This window comes from Pygocentrus nattereri, chromosome 12 (assembly GCF_015220715.1).
Source record: "Pygocentrus nattereri isolate fPygNat1 chromosome 12, fPygNat1.pri, whole genome shotgun sequence".
Classification (NCBI taxonomy): Eukaryota; Metazoa; Chordata; class Actinopteri; order Characiformes; family Serrasalmidae; genus Pygocentrus; species Pygocentrus nattereri.
In genome coordinates, this window is record NC_051222.1 from 42,683,750 (window position 1) to 42,699,587 (window position 15,838).

Genomic DNA, 15,838 nt, shown 5'->3' on the forward strand with positions numbered 1-15,838 from the left:
CAGCGTTATGTCACTGTGACATACACTAAGCTATAAGGTCAGTTGGTGTAATGTGCTTTGCCATTTCATCCAAAAAAAGTGTCGAGAGAAACCCGGTCAGAAAACACAGATGTCACTTGACACCAGCTGAATGGAATAAGCCTTTATAAATGTTTATGTAGGTTCATGTCAGTTATCATGAAGCAGTGCAGGCAATGTGAATTTACAGCTTTTCTTTGGTCTTTCTCGCAGGTTTTGACGGCAGAAACATTTTATCAGGGAACAATGGGGTCTGTCAAATCACTGTAGATTTAACTGCAGTTACTCAACCAACTGTCCAATAAAATCAAACAGTCTAGTCGGTGCTGGTCACCCAATCATCGCTTCCAAGTTAAATTGGACCAACTTTTTTCAGAAACAATGCCCTCTTGCTCGTCTAATCTCTGCTCCTGAGCATTCAGAGTGCATTTTGTGCCATTGACCAAGCCCAAATGCCAGGATGGCCGGCATGGATAACACCAATGTTCCTGTATGCTATTACAACCAGACAGCAATGTTCTTCTACAATTTGAGTGGGAGGGACCTAATCGTAGAAGAGCAGCACTACAGATCAGTGGGATTTTTCATCGGTGTGTTGCTCACTGGTGTCTCCATCATCTTCCTCAATGGTTTGGTTCTCACGGCCATCGTTATAAACCGCCGGTTACATTACCCTTTCTATTATTTGCTGGGGAACCTGGCTGTGACTGACCTGTGCGTTGGGATCTCTTACCTTGTCATAACGTGCCTGTCTGGCGTCTGGACCTCAACAGTATCAACAAGCCAGTGGTTCTTCCGACAGGTAGCTGCAGTTTCGCACTTTCACGTTCAATGAATTACCTAATTTTGACCAATAGACAAAGAAAAGTATGATCAATTATTTTAAAATGATAGTGTGATCAAATTTACAGTTTTCTAAAAGACGTGTTTGGTGTCTGAAGTTTGCATCTCATTATAAGGCAAATGCAGCTAACAAGTAATAGAGGCTTATAGAATTGGCACTGTGCTGACTGCAGGCCTACATCACCACAACAGTTCAGCATCTCTCAACAGACTTGATTATGTGTTTTTTAACACTGTGTGACTCAATATTATCCCCTTGTTCGATCCCCTCGGGTGACAGTCCATGACTGAAGTGTCCTTGAGCAAGATACCTAACCGCCAACTGCTCCCCGGGTGTTGGGGATAGGGCTGCCCACCGCTCCGGGCAAGTGTGCTCACTGCCCCCTAGTGTGTGTGTTCACTACTGTGTGTGTGTATGTGGGTGTTTCACTGCACGGGGGGGTTAAATGCAGAGGTCTAATTTCACAGTGTGCAAAACAGTGACAAATGGTTGTAAATTCTATAAAATTCTACTTCTATTCTATTCTATTATGTATAAACATGGGAAAAATTCAGGCTTCAAAATTGCTACTAGTGTTTTTAGCTACACTAATGTACTTAAGTCTACGTTAATAGATAACCGTGTGTCATACAAAGTTAGAAACCACAAGCAAGTCTATCTGAGATTACCTCCACAGCTTTAGGCGTACATTAGCACCATGCTAACTGTTGGCTAAAACTTGCGCTACTTAGCTACATTAGCCTCGTAGCTCTAGTGTAAAACTACAGAAAAAAACCATCTGACACCAAACATGCCTCAGCTTATTAACTACGTTTGGTGTAAGGGGGGGGTTGTCTGAATGACACTTTTACTAAATTAACCACTCCCCTAGGGTTTGATTGACACCAGTTTAATGGCGTCCCTGATGAACCTGATGGCCATCGCGCTGGAGAGGCAGCAGACCATCTTCACCATGCAGCTTCACAGCAAAATGACCAACCAACGCATCATCCTGCTTATCGTTGCCGTCTGGATCATGGCCATCCTGATTGGCCTGTCGCCGGTTATGGGATGGAACTGTCTATGTGATCTGAGCTCCTGCTCCGAGACGCTGCCATTATTCAGTCGCAGCTATGTCTTGACCATCTCTATACTGAGCCTGCTGATCATGTTCATAGTAGTCATTCTCTACACGTGCATCTGTGTGTACGTGTGGAAGAAAAGCAGACGAATGACGGAGCACACTTCACGGGACCAAAGTAAAGGAACCGTGGTCAGCCTGATGAACACTGTGCTACTCATACTAGGTAAGTATTGTTGTTGGAAGAAAACCTAGTATCTCCAAAATAGTGACTTTACAAGAAAAGGGGAAAACATACTTTAGTTTTAATGTAAGTCAATGGAACCAGAATTTTTTCCAAGCAAGTTTGGGTCATTTCGTAACATTCTGACCACCTCCTTGTTTCTACGCTCACTGTCCACTTTATCAGCTCCACTTACTGTATAGCTGCACTCTGTAGTTCTACAGTTACAGACTGTAGTCCATCTGTTTCTCTGATACTCTGTTACCCTGTTCTTCAGTGGTCAGGACCCCCATGGACCCCCACAGAGCAGGTACTACCTGGGTAGTGGGTCATTCTCAGCACTGCAGTAACACTGACGTGGTGGTGGTGTGTTGGTGTGTGTTGTGCTGGTCTGAGTGGATCAGACACAGCAGTGCTGTCTGTGTTTTTAAACACCTCAGTGTCTCTGCTGGACTGAGAATAGTACACCAACCAAAAATATCCAGCCATCAGCGTCCTGTGGGCAGCGTCCTGTGGGCAGCGTCCTGTGGGCACTGATGAAGGACTAGAGGATGACCATCACACACTGTGCAGCAGCAGATGAGCTGTCGTCTCTGACTTTACATCTACAAGGTGGACCGACAAGGTAGGAGTGTGGACAGTGAGTGGACACAGTGTTTAAAAACTCCAGCAGCACTGCTGTGTCTGATCCACTCGTACCAGCACAACACACACTAACACACCACCACCACGTCAGTGTTACTGCAGTGCTGAGAATGACCCACCACCCAAACAGTACCTGCTCTGTGAGGGTCCATGGGGGTCCTGACCACTGAAGAACAGGGTAACAGAGATAAAGTGGATAATGAGCGTAGAAATGAGGAGGTGGTCAGAATGTTATACCTGATCAGTGTTTATAATTTAGCAAGCTGTTTAAGGCTAAACTGGTCTGGTTCTCTGTCAGTTCTCTTTCCCACTGTGGTGATTACACTGTCAAACATCTCTGTCACCCAGGCCAGGTTGTGTGGCAATTCAAATGAGTTTTCTTTAAAGAACTATAGATGGTTCTTCTGTGGCATTGCTCCAAAGAACTCTTTCTGGCATCTATAGTTTTAATTACTGAATACCTTCTGTAAATGTCGCTACGCATTCATCACTGTCTTTTATTTTTCTCTCAATCAGGATGTTTTGTTCTGTGCTGGACTCCAGCCTTGCTGTTGCTGTTGCTGGACGGCCTGCATCATGTTCCACAGAAATTGCTGGTGGTTGAATCATTCATTTTAACTCTGGTGGCTTGTAACTCATTGGTAAACCCCATCATCTACACATACCGGGACCAGGATGTTCGTACTACTTTTAAATGTATTTTCTGCTGCTTTTGTGTGGCCTACCAGCAGAGGGTGAACTAAGCAAGACTGCTAGATAAAAAAAAAAAAACATCATAAAATTAGAGCTTCTTATGATATTTGTCACGTTCTGTAGAATCCGACTACTACAATAGCCATTGTTGTTCAAGCACTACACATAGATGTCATACAACCACTGGGTCTGCTTACTGTCATCAACAAATCCTGAGTGCTAGTCACTGAATGAACAGGCTAATAAATACAACCATGCTGCTGGCTGGCATCAGTGATCTAGTGCTTACCTTAGTTGCACTGGTCATGAAGTGAAACATCCCAGCCAAGTGCAACGTACCCCAGTACAAACATATATAACAATATATAGCAGCAACAGCAACACCTCAGCAACCACCTGGGATACCATTGCAACACCTCAGCAACCATCTTGAATTCCATAGCAATGGCCTAGCAACACTTTAGTGACCACCTGGGATACCATAGCAATGGCCTAGCAGCCACCTGGGATACCATAGCAATGGCCAAGTAACACTTCAATGACTACCTGGGATAACATAACAATGGCCTAGCAACATTTTGGCGACCACCTGGGATGACATTGCAACACATCAGAAACCACCTGGGATGCCATAGCAATAGCCAACATCATAACAAACATCTGGAATTTAATAGCAAAGCCTTTGTCAAGCCAACTCATAACTAAGTGATAATGAACAACAAATGTTGGGTTTTCAGATTTGTACAATAATTTAATTTATTTGCAAATGAAATTCATCATGTATTAAGATTGAATGGATTGACCGCAATTATAACCAAATTTCACAGATGTTGAGGGGTGGTCTTCTTGGCTTGGGTTCCGAACTAGAATCTACAGTGAGGTAGGTCTAAGAGAATTTGTGATTGGTGCCTTAAAGAGTGCCAAGCAGTATTCCAATGTAGGTTCATAGCCTCAAAGCACATGCAAACCAAACAAAACCAATTTATCACTTCCAGCGCAGCGTTCCCGTCCAGGTGGTTATGATACAGTGGTAATGATTAATGAAATCTTGATGATTGTTACTTTGATGAGCTATTTTTAAGTAAGGTCCAAGTTAGCCAGCATGTCTGTGGTAATACTGGGCCTCATTCTCCAGGATCTTCCTGTGTTTGTTCTTAAATATGTTCTTAAGAAAGATCCTAAGGAAATGTCTCTGTCGGATTCATGACGTGTTCTTAAAGCACAGAACTGCTCACAGCTTTGTGCTCTTGAGTGTGTGTAGATTCTGTTCTTACCTAAAAACAAATCTCACATAAGAGAACCCCGGTGAATGACAGGATATTCATCAAAACGGCATAAGTGGGTGTTAAGAAGAAATTCTTCTTAGGAATAGTTGAGGAATGAGGACCAATGTTTAACAGATTTTTAAACTATTTACATAGACTTCCTCATGAGTTAAGCAGTTGACTCTTCTTATTAATCTCTTACTGGTAAATACCAGAGGTAAACAGATACAGTTGATAGATACATATCTCAATAAAGGTCAAATCATTATTACTTTAAAGTTTGAAGGCTGAGTTTTGCTCCTTGGTGGTTAATCGCCGTTTTAAACTATCCTTTATCAAATCAAATCAAATTTATTTGTATAGCGCTTTTTACAACGGATGTTGTCACAAAGCAGCTTCACAGAATTTCAGAAAAGAAAGTTTTAACAAGAATGTAAAAACTGTATGTAAAAATGTTTACAGTTTACTATAATTCCCTGTGTCCATGGACCCCTGGATCTGCTGCCTTTATCTAGGGGGAACATTAGCTACCAAAAGCTAAACTGAACAAGTGAGTTTTCAGCCTAGTCTTAAAGATTGAGACTGTGTTTGAGTCCTGAACAGTTTCTGGAAGGTCATTCCAGAGTTTGGGGGCTTTATAAGAAAAAGCTCTTCCCCCAGCTGCAGCCTTAGGAATTCTGGGGACTATTAATAAGCCAGCGCTCTGGGATCTGAGTGGTCGTGATGGCTCATAATGAGAAATAACGTCTTGCAGGTACTCAGGAGCGAGACCATGTAGGGCTTTATACGTCAATAAAAGGATTTTATAATCAATACGGAATTTAACAGGCAGCCAATGAAGTGATGATAGCACTGGACTGATATGATCAGATGTTCTAGTTTTAGTGAGGACCCTGGCTGCGGCGTTTTGGACTAGTTGGAGTTTGTTTAAACTCCTGCTCGTACATCCTGACAGTAGTGCGTTACAGTAGTCTAGCCTGGAAGTAATAAAGGCGTGTACTAGTGTTTCCGCATCACGCAGGGACAGGGCATTTCTGATCTTGGCGATGTTGTGAAGATGTAGAAAAGCTGTCCTAGTGATGCCGCCTGTGTGTTGATCGAATGATAAATCTGAATCTATTATAACGCCGAGATTTCTTGCTGCTGATCCAGGTGTGGCTGGAAAGTCGGCGAGATTTAAGATTAAATCTGGTAATTTACTTCTTGCTAATTTTGGACCCAGAAGGAGAACCTCTGTTTTGTTACTGTTTAATAGGAGGAAGTTGCGTGACATCCAGCCTTTCACGTCTTTTACACAGTCCTCCGTTTTCTTTAACCTGTATTGGTCATCAGCCTTGGCTGATATGTACAGTTGAGTATTGTCTGCATAACATTGAAAGTTTACGCTATGGTTACTTATAACTGTGCCTAACGGTAACATGTATAGTGTAAATAATAATGGTCCTAATATAGAGCCTTGCGGAACTCCAAATCTTACTTTTGAATAATTGGAAGTTAAATTGTTTACACTGATGAAATGATAACGTTCTGATAGGTAAGATCTGAACCATCTCAGTGCTGTGGTGTGGCCTGAATCCAGACTGAAATTTTTCATATATATGGTTCTTGTGTAGATATGAACTAAGTTGTTGGGCCACAGCTTTTTCTAAGATATTTGATATAAACAGTAAGTTAGAAACAGGCCTGTAAGTAGACAAAATGGTGACATCAAGATTTGGTTTCTTGATCAGGGGTTTGATAACTGTTTACTATAGTTAAAAGAGGGTTTATAATAACTGGCAGTACTTCTTTGAGTAATTTTGATGGAATTGCATCGAGTGTGCAGGTTGTGCAATTTGCAGAGGAGATAATCTTCTCTAGCTCCAGCTGTGGGAGTGGGTGAAAAGTTTCCAGGCTCTTTTCTACAGCTGTGTTTTGTTTTATATCAGCCAAGTCAGATGACAGCCAAGTTGGATTTAATACTGTGGATTGAATTTGTTGTCTAATATTTTCAATTTTATTATTAAAGAAGTCCATAAAAACTTCACTGGTGAGAGTTGCTGGAATTTCTGGTTCAGTACCTGCCTGATTTTTTGTGATTTGGGAAATCAGATTAAACAGAACTCTAGGATTCTACTTATTATTCTCGATCAGCGAGGCCAGATATGCTGAGCGAGCTTCAGTGAGGGCATTTCTATCCTCTATAAGGCCGTCCTTCCAGGCAGAGTGGAACACTTCCAGTTTGGTTTGACGCCATTTCCGCTCTAATTTCCGAGCTGTTTGTTTTAAGGTCCGGGTTTTATCGTTGTACCACGGGGCTTTTTCTGCCTTATTCTTTTTATTTTAAGTGGTGCCACATTTTCTAAAGTGGATCTGACGGTATTTTCTAAATAATCGGTTAGTAAATCTAGTTCCATTGGGTCTGATGCAGTGGAGACTGGGGTTGACAACTCTGGGAGATTTTCTATAAATTGTAGGGCAGTAGAAGGTTTTATTGAGCGCTTTGTTGAATAACAAGGGGACGTATATATATTTTGGCTAAGTCGTAGCTCATATGAAATTAGGTAATGGTTGGAGATCGCTGTGGTTTGCGGTAGGATGTCTATGTTAAGACCTAGTGTCAAAACTAAATCTAATGTATGACTACAGTCATGTGTAGGCCCTGCTGCATTTAGTCTAGGATTGAGGTAAATGCCTTTTTAATGGGTCGTCTACCTTCTCAAAGTGAATATTAAAATCTCCTACAATTATTACTTCATTGTTGCACACAGCCAGGTTTGCAGCGAAGTCACTAAATTCTTTTATAAATTCAGAGTCGCCCCCTGGTGGCCTGTAAATGTTAAATAATGAAAACGTCTTCTTTTTTGTGACCGGATTTGTAACGTGAATAGAAAGGACCTCAAAGGAAGTAAAAGTGTCGCATTGTTTCTGACTGATATTGAGAATATTTTGGTATACTATACAGACTCCACCTCTCTTGCCTGATAATCTTTGCCTATGTGCATAATTATAGCCTGCAGGCGTGGCTTAATTTAAAGCTGAATATTCATCTGGTCTAACCCGTTTCAGTAAGACAAAAAAAGTCAAATTTATGATCGCTTATAATTTCATTTACGACGACTGCTTTAGAGTTTAGTGATCTTATATTGAATAGTCCAAGTTTTAGATCTAAGGTATTAGTGCTATCATCAGAACATGGATATATGCTGATTAGGTTATTTAAACGGACTGATCGAGTTTTTCTGTGATTAAATTTAGTTTTAATTTGGGGCAAAGACACAGTCTCTATAAAGCTGATCTTGGGTGACACCTCAAGGCGGATGGCAGACGGTCGGTTTAGCCTGTCTGTCTGCGGCCTGGTCCCGGCTCTGGACTGTCAGCAGCTGTTTACACTACTCTGCCGACTAACTAAGAGACTATGAGCTGTGCTGCACGAAAGTAAGGCAGCACCCTCCCACGTGGGGTGGACACCATCCCTACCTATAAGACCAGGCTTGCCCTCAAAACGCAACCAATTGTCTACAAAGCCCACTTGATTTTCGGAACACCACTTGGACATCCAGCAGTTCAACACCGAAAGCCTGCTGTAGGCTTCAGCGCTGCGCCGCACTGGGATCTGGCCAGAGCAGATTACGGCATCGGACATCGTCTGGGCCTGTTTAATCACCTCTCTAATGTTAGCCTTAATTATCTCTTAGTTATGGCTCCTGATAGACATCTAACTGTTACTGCTGGTGCCCCTAAAGGAGTAGCTAATTTCATGTGTCGGACAATCGAGTCTCCTATGACCAGAGTGCTTTTAACAGGCTTCACAGTGGGTGCTTCACTGAGCGGGGAAACCTGTTTGACACGCGAATGGGAGGAGTGTGGTGTTCTGGTGGGCTAGCTTTGGCCTCAGCGTTAGCATTAGCCTTAGCTTTCGTCACCCATTCGCCCCGCTGTAAGGGCTCCAACGCCGGAGTCGAGGGGGTGCTAACTCTCCCCTAGGGCACCCAGAGCTGCTAATACTGAATCTTGCTGTTTGTCCTTTAATAACCCCTGGATGCACCTCTAGCTGGTCCACCTTCTCCACCAGAGAGCTAACTAGCTGGCACTTAGCACAAACACAGCCACTATCATTATCACTAGAGGCGGAAAAGGGCGTTAGGCTAAACAGGCCACACTCTGAGCAGACGATACAACCAGCAGAAGCCTGATATTTCAGCTACTTACCGCTTTTGGTTGATTTAGGAGCTTATAGCACAAAGCGTTGCCGCAGTGATGTGCTCTCAGTCGCTCGCAGTGACGCGCTCTCAGTCAGAACATGGTCATGGTCTTTATGGTCAGAACATGACAAACACTCACCAAACAGTTGAGGGAATTATTGATAAAATATGTCCTTGAGTCATCATTAATAAAAGGTTTGCAGCAATCATTCATTTAGAAATTATTAAAATAAAATATAGAGTAATTTTAACTAAGGTTGGCAGGCTTAAGATGGGAAAAGTTAGGCCTAATTCTTCCAGGCGAGAGGGTGTCCGTGCCAGGCCCTGTTAGAAAGCCTTGAGAGATAAGCGGACAACTGCTTATAAGAAGTAATGCCTGTTCATTAAAAACAAGCTAACCTTTAATGAAGAAATAGATAAGCAGTGAGCAAGAACAGGTTGTAACTCAAACATTTAAGAAGATGCCCAGCTTGAGGTCAAGAAGGCCCAATATGGAGAGTCATAAAAAATGGTCCTTGTCAGACAAAGCATATAGTTGTCAAAAAGTAAATTTAATATAGCGAATATAATGATAGCCAATGGGAACCCTAGGACGTTCAGAGAGGAGGTGTGAAGAAATCACCCCAGGGAGGGGCAATGAGCCCATTTGGAAAAAATATAAAAAGTGACGTATTGTGTGATTCTACGCATTTTGGTGATCTGGGAGCCGACTTGTCACTTGGAACTTGGAACTTGGAATGAACGTTTTCTCCTTCCTCAAAAAAACCATCAGCTGAAGTTTGGTTTTTAATTTTTCTTTAACCTTTTGCAAGAATGCTTTTTAATCTTTTTGACTTAATTACCCTTTTTACATTAGAGTACAGCTCTCGAAACATGGAACGTGACCTGTTTGGCAGGGAAAGAGCCCAAGCTGGTGTATGAGGTTGAGAGCTACCAATTAGATATAGTTGGGCTCACCTCAACACATGGCAGGGGCTCTGGAACAGACTCTCTCGAGAGGGGTTGGACTTTATTCCACTCTGGAATTGTCCAGGGTGAGAGGCGTCGGGCAGGAGCGGACTTTCTCATAGCTCCCTGGCTCAGCGCCTGTACATTGGGGTTTTCTCCGGTGGATGAGAGGCTTATTTCCCTGCGCCTTTAGGTCAGGGAACGGGCTCTGACTGTTGTCTGTGCTTATGCACCAAATGGCAGTTCGGAGTACCTGACCTTCTTGGAGACCCTGGAGGGGGTACTGGAAAGTACTCCCTGTGGGGACTCCATTATCTTACTGGGTGACTTCAACGCTCATGTGGGCAATGACAGTGAGACCTGGAAGGCTGTTATTGGGAGGAATGGTCTCTCCGATCTGAACCCGAGTGGTGTTTTGTTATTGGAGTTCTGTGCTCGCCACAGTCTGTCCATAACAAACACCATGTTCGAACACAAAGGTGTGCATAAGTGCACATGGCATCAGGACACCTTAGGCCACAGTTCATTGATCGACTTCATAGTTGAGTCATCGGATTTGCGACCACGTGTTTTGGACACATGGGTGAAAAGAGGAGTGGAGCTGTCAACCGACCACCACCTAGTGGTGAGTTGGATCAGATGGTGGATGAAAATAATGGACAGACCTGGCAGACCCAAACAAGTTGTGAGGGTTTGTTGGGAATGTCTGGCAGAGGAACCTACCAGAAAGATCTTTAACTCCCACATCCGACAAAGCTTCGACCGTATACTGAGGGACGCCGGTGACATTGAGTCTGAGTGGGCCCTGTTCCATGCCTCCATTGTCGATGCAGTGGATCAGAGCTGTGGCCGCAAGGTCGTAGGTGCCTGTTGTGGCGGCAATCCCCGAACCCATTGGTGGACACGTTGGGTAAAGGAAGCCGTCAAGCTGAAGAAAGAGTCCCATCAGGCCTGGTTGGTTTGTGGGACTCTGGAGGCAAAAGATGGGTACCGAAGAGCCAAGCGGGTCGCGGCTTTGGTGGTTGCTGAGGCAAAAACTTGGGTGTGGGAGGAGTTTGGCGAGGCCATGGAGAAAGACTATTGACAGGCATCGAGAAGGTTCTGGCAAGCTGTCAGGTGCCTCAGGAGAGGAAAACGGTTCCCGACCAACACTGTATACAGTGGGGCTGGGGGGCTGCTGACTTCGACTGGGGACGTCATTGGACGGTGGAAGGAATACTTCAAGGATCTTCTCGATCCCACCAACGATCCTTCCCTAGAGGAGGCAGAGCTTGGAGATCCGAGCGAGGGTCCGCCCATCACTTGGGCTGAGGTAGCCAAGGTGGTTGGAAAACTCCTTGGTGGCAGAGCCCCGGGGATGGATGAGATCTGCCTGGAATTCCTGAGGGCTCTGGATGTTGTAGGGCTGTCTTGGCTGACACATCTCTGCAACATCGCGTGGACATCTGGGGCGGTCCCCCTGGAATGGCAGACCGGGGTGGTGGTCCTGCTTTTTAAGAAAGGGGACCGGAGGATGTGTTCCAACTATCGGGGGATTACACTTCTCAGCCTACCCGGTAAGGTCTATGCAGGGGTACTGGAGAAGATAGTTGACTCTCAGCTACAAGAGGAACAATGCAGGTTTCGCCCAGGTCGTGGAACACTGGACCAGCTTTTTATCTTCATCAGGGTCCTGGAGGGTGCATGGGAGTTTGCCCAACCAGTCTGCATGTGTTTTGTGGATTTGGAGAAGGCATTCGACCGCGTCCCTCGGGGGGATCCTGTGGGCAGTGCTCCAGGAGTACGGGGTGAGGGGCTTGTTGTTGTTACGGGCCATTCAGTCCCTGTACAAACGGAGCAGGAGCTTGGTTCTTATAGCCGGCAGTAAGTCGAATTGGTTCCCAGTCAGGGTTGGACTCTGCCAGGGCTGTCCCTTGTCACCGATTCTGTTCATAACTTTTATGGACAGTATTTCTCGGAACAGCCAAGTGGCAGAGGGTGTCCAGTATGGTGGCCTCAGGATTTCACATCTTGGGATTTTGTTCACGAGTGAAGGAAGCATGGAGCGAGAGGTTGACAGGCGGATTGGTGTGGCGTCTGCAGTAATGCAGACCCTATATCAGTCCATCATGGTGAAGAGAGAGCTGAGCCAGAAGGCGAAGCTGTCAATTTACCGGTCAATCTACATTCCGACTCTCATCTATGGTCATGAGCTTTGGGTACTGACCGAAAGAACGAGATCATGGATACAAGCGGCTGAAATGAGCTTTCTCCGCAGGGTCGCCGGGCTCTCCCTTAAAGATAGGGTGAGAAGATTGGCGATTCGTGAGAGGCTCGGAGTAGAGCCACTGCTTATTGCTTATTGTATAAATACAATTGAGACTGTGTCTGTTCCCCGAATAAAACAACACATCAAAAAGCCTCGAAACGTTTGCCTTAGTAACCTCATTCATATCAGACCAGTTACACCAGTTTACAACGACCGCACCTTTGGTCTAAAACTAGGCCTGCTTAATATTAGATCCCTGGCATCTAAAGCCATTATTGTAAATGAAATTATTACAGATCATGGTTTTGATGCTCTGTGCCTCACAGAAACGTGGATTAGACCCGATGAGTACCTTAGTCTAAATGAAGCCACTCCCGCAGGCTACAGCTATGCACACAGCCCTCGTTTAAGCGGTCGGGGTGGAGGTATAGCAACCATCCATGCTAAAGCTCTAGGCGTGAACCAGAAAGCAGGACCTACATTTTCTTCTTTTGAAGTTCTTGTACTCAATATACTTGAGCAAGGAACAAATAAACATTCATTTCTATTAATCACAATTTACAGGCCACCCGGTCCGTATTCTCAGTTCTTACAGGAATTCTCTGAGTTTCTATCAAGCCTAATAACGTTCTCAAATAAAATATTAATTGTCGGAGATTTTAATATCCACATCGACAACCCTCACGACACACTAAGTAAGGCATTCATATCTATCATAGACTCCATGGGATTCACCCAAATTATAAATGGGCCCACACACCACCTCAACCACACTCTAGACTTAATACTGACCTTTGGTGTAGACTTAGATAACTTAGCCATTCTCCCCCAGAGCACAGCCGTCTCAGACCATTACTTAATCTCATACAAAATCCAGTTTAGTGGTAATATGCGCTCATCACCATGCTACCAGGTTAAGAGGACTATAACTTCCTCCACAGCTGGCAGCTTTATCAGAAACCTCCCGCAGTTATCAACTTCAGGCAGCTGTCCATCCGATCCTACTGAGTTAGATACTATGACCAAATTCTTAGAGGATACTCTTCGATCTACGTTAGACAGTGTAGCTCCATTAAAAAGCAAAATAGTACAGCAGAAAAAACTCGCCCCGTGGTATAATGATCACACTCGAACAGACGGCCAGGCAACTAGAGCGAAAATGGCGTCTGACTAAATTAGAAGTGTTCCAGTCCGCCTGGAAGGAGAGCCTTATAGACTATAGAAGAGCTCTTACTGCAGCACGTTCAGCCTATCTCTCCTCTCTCATAGAAAACAATAAGAACAATCCCAGATTACTATTTAGCACAATTTCTAAACTGACAGAGAACAAAAGAGTCACTGAACCCCAGATGCCATCAGCCTATAGCAGCAATGATTTTCTGAATTTCTTTAGTGATAAAATTGAAAAAATTAGACAGACAATTCTGAACACACAGTTAAACTCCACAAACCTGGTGGCTTATAATTCCAGTCTAGACCCTGAGAATATTAGAGTCACTCCAGATAGGCTGGAATCGTTTACATTACTCCAAGAAAATGAACTAATCAAAATAGTCTCTTCTGCAAAACCATCGACCTGTATTCTGGACCCGATCCCTACAGGTCTACTCAAGGAAATCTTACCAGAAATAACTAAGCCTATTCTGTCAATAATAAACTCCTCTCTTAGCCTCGGATATATCCCAAAAACTTTTAAACTTGCAGTAATTAGACCGCTGATTAAGAAAGCTAACCTCGATCCCTGTGAACTATCAAATTATAGACCCATCTCAAATCTCCCCTTCATATCTAAGATCCTGGAAAAAGTGGTAGCAAAACAATTAAGCCCTTATTTGCATAGGAATAATCTACACGAAAAATTTCAGTCTGGTTTTAGGCCACATCATAGTACAGAAACAGCATTAGTAAAAATTATAAATGATCTTCTATTATTCACGGACCAAGGAAATGTGTCGTTGTTAGTCCTCCTTGACCTTAGTGCAGCATTCGACACAATAGACCACGCTATCCTACTAGATAGACTAGAAAACCTTGTAGGGGTAACAGGAACAGCTCTTTCCTGGTTCAGGTCCTACCTCACCGATCGATATCAGTTTGTTAATGTAAAGGGTGAATCATCTGTTCGTGCAAAAGTAATTTATGGTGTTCCACAAGGTTCTGTTTTAGGACCTATATTATTTACAATATATATGCTACCACTAGGCACCATTATCAGTAAACACGGCATAAATTTCCACTGTTATGCAGATGACACCCAGTTATACATATCAAGTAAACCGGATGATAAAATTAAACTTGCCAAGATTGAGGACTGTGTAAAAGACATAAAAGATTGGATGTCAAATAATTTTCTGTTACTTAACTCAGAGAAAACAGAGGTCCTGCTTCTTGGTCCATAATTAGCCAGACACAGACTGTCTAACTCAACACTAAAACTTAACAATCTCTCAGTTTCATCAAGCCTATCTGTTAAAAATCTTGGTGTCATGATAGACGCTGATCTCTCTTTCGACACACATATATCTAATATCACTAGAACAGCTTTCCTGCATCTCCGCAATATCGCTAAATTAAGAAATTCATTATCTCTACAGGATGCAGAAAAGCTAGTTCATGCATTTATCACTTCAAGGCTAGATTATTGTAATGCCCTGCTGTCTCGATGTCACAGCAAAAGCCTTAACAAGCTTCAGCTAGTCCAGAACGCTGCAGCCAGAGTCCTCACAAGAACTAGGAAGTTTGACCATATTAGTCCAGTTTTATCAGCCCTGCACTGGTTACCAGTTAAATTTCGCATTGATTATAAAATTCTATTACTGACTTATAAAGCTCTAAACGGGCTCGCCCCTCAGTACCTGAGTGAGCTCCTCTCCTACTATGAACCATCACGCCTACTTAGATCACAAGGTGCTGGCTTACTACGGGTACCTAGAATAAATAAAGCTACATCAGGGGGGAGAGCTTTCTCATACAAAGCCCCCCAGCTCTGGAATAATCTTCCTGCCAATGTTCGGGAATCAGACACAGCCCCAATCTTTAAGTCTAGGCTAAAAACTTATTTGTACAGTCAAGCATTTGGTGATTAGTCTTCCCTGTCAGGTCTAGACCTGCTGGAGTCTACACTCTACGCTCTGTTTTACTGTAATCTGTGGTCAGCCACTCTTTACAGTATTAACTCTGTTTTTTTTTTCTTCTCCTTTCTCTGCCGAGCTGATCAGCTGCCCATCCTGTGCGCCTGATGCTGTTGCCTCTACTGCCTTGATTGGTGCCGCTGCTCACCAGCCTTCTGGACCGGTTTGACCACCACTGAGCTTCTTGCTGTACAGCGCTGTGCAGTCCTCACCCTCAGATCTCTCTCTTTCTTTTCCCACTTTACTATAATACTTCTTACTAATAATGTTCGCTGTCCGGTGTCGACCATAGGAGGATGGGTTCCCCTTCTGAGTCTTGGTTCCTCTCAAGGTTTCTTCCTCTTTTAGGGAGTTTTTCCTTGCCACCGTCGCCGCTGGCTTGCTCATGGGGGCTCGGACCCGGAGTTTCTCTCTTCTTTTCTCTTCTCTCTGTAATGCTGATTGTTCTGTAAAGCTGCTTTGTGACAACACCTGTTGTAAAAAGCGCTATATAAATAAATTTTGCTTGCTTGCTTGCTCCTCCACATTGAGAGAAGCCAGTTGAGGTGATTCAGGCATCTGGTAAGGATGGCCTTAGGG

General features: G+C 43.8%; 1 protein-coding gene across 1 annotated transcript; it reads left to right on the forward strand.

The window, feature by feature from the left end:
- Nucleotides 1-237: 237 nt before the first annotated feature.
- LOC108413166 (lysophosphatidic acid receptor 1-A-like) lies at nt 238-3,887 on the forward strand. Its single transcript, XM_017685544.1, has 3 exons — nt 238-820; nt 1,734-2,148; nt 3,307-3,887. Exons 1-3 carry the CDS (start codon nt 479-481, stop codon nt 3,531-3,533), a joined length of 984 nt encoding a protein of 327 aa, XP_017541033.1. The 5' UTR covers nt 238-478; the 3' UTR covers nt 3,534-3,887.
- The last annotated feature ends 11,951 nt before the right edge of the window (nt 3,888-15,838 follow it).